General features: G+C 80.6%; 1 protein-coding gene across 1 annotated transcript; it reads left to right on the top strand.

Annotated features, from left to right (window-relative positions):
* EMIHUDRAFT_124974 (hypothetical protein) lies at positions 1–1,343 on the top strand (the record flags this gene model as incomplete). The annotated part of the gene is made up of 1 exon (XM_005760819.1): positions 1–1,343. A coding segment is annotated over one exon (1,343 nt), but the record flags the coding sequence as incomplete, so codon positions are not given.
* Between the last annotated feature and the right edge of the window lie 8 nt (positions 1,344–1,351).

The raw sequence follows: 1,351 nt of genomic DNA, 5'->3' as shown, positions 1-1,351 counted from the left end.
CGAGGCGGAGGGAGGCGGCGGCGATGGTGAGGCGGAGGGAGGCGGCTGCGAGGGCAACGCGCACGGCGGCGGCGGCGACGGCGATGCCGACGGAGGCGGCGGCCACGGCGACGCGGACGGCGGCGGCGCCGACGGCGATGCCGAGGGAGGCGGCGGCGATGGCGAGGTGGAGGGAGGCGGTGGCGAGGGCGAGGCGGACGGAGGTGGCGGCGACGGCGATGCTGAGGGAGGCGGCGGCGACGGCGAGGCGGAGGGAGGCGGCGCCGACGGCGATGCCGAGGGAGGCGGCGGCGAGGGCGACACGGACGGAGGCGGCGGCGAGGGCGAGGTGGAGGGAGGCGGTGGCGAGGGCGAGGCGGACGGAGGTGGCGGCGACGGCGATGCTGAGGGCGGCGGTGGCGACGGCGATGCCGAGGGAGGCGGCGGCGACGGCGAGGCGGACGGAGGCGGCGGCGAGGGCGAGGCGGACGGAGGCGGTGGCGAGGGCGAGGCGGACGGCGGTGGCGGCGACGGCGATGCCGAGGGAGGCGGTGGCGACGGCGAGGCGGACGGAGGCGGCGGCGACGGCGAGGCGGAGGGAGGGGGCGGTGACGGTGAGGTGGACGGCGGTGGCGGCGATGGTGAGGCGGACGGAGGCGGTGGTGACGGTGAGGTGGACGGCGGCGGCGGAGACGGTGAGGCGGAGGGAGGCGGCGGCGAGGGCGACGCGGAGGGAGGCGGCGGCGACGGCGATGTCGAGGGAGGCGGCGGCGAGGGCGACACGGACGGAGGCGGCGGCGATGGCAAGGTGGAGGGAGGCGGTGGCGAGGGCGAGGCGGACGGCGGTGGCGGCGACGGCGATGCTGAGGGCGGCGGGGGCGACGGCGATGCCGAGGGAGGCGGCGGCGACGGCGAGGCGGACGGAGGCGGCGGCCAGGGCGAGGCGGAGGGAGGCGGTGGCGAGGGCGAGGCGGAGGGAGGCGGCGGCGAGGGCGAGGCGGAGGGCGGCGGCGGCGACGGCGATGCTGAGGGAGGCGGCGGCGACGGCGAGGCGGACGGAGGCGGCGGCGAGGGCGAGGCGGACGGAGGCGGTGGTGACGGTGAGGTGGACGGCGGCGGCGGCGACGGCGATGCCGAGGGAGGCGGCGGCGAGGGCGACACGGACGGAGGCGGCGGCGATGGCGAGGTGGAGGGAGGCGGTGGCGAGGGCGAGGCGGACGGAAGTGGCGGCGACGGCGATGCTGAGGGCGGCGGGGGCGACGGCGATGCCGAGGGAGGCGGCGGCGACGGCGAGGTGGAGGGAGGCGGTGGCGAGGGCGAGGCGGACGGCGGTGGCGGCGATGGTGGTGGCGGCGATGGTGGTGGTGAGGGT

The sequence above is a fragment of the Emiliania huxleyi genome (genome assembly GCF_000372725.1).
Source record: "Emiliania huxleyi CCMP1516 unplaced genomic scaffold EMIHUscaffold_7387, whole genome shotgun sequence".
Lineage (NCBI taxonomy): Eukaryota > Haptophyta > Isochrysidales > Noelaerhabdaceae > Emiliania > Emiliania huxleyi.
Note: the sequence above shows the minus strand (reverse complement) of the source record. Positions and strands in the feature narration are given on the sequence as shown.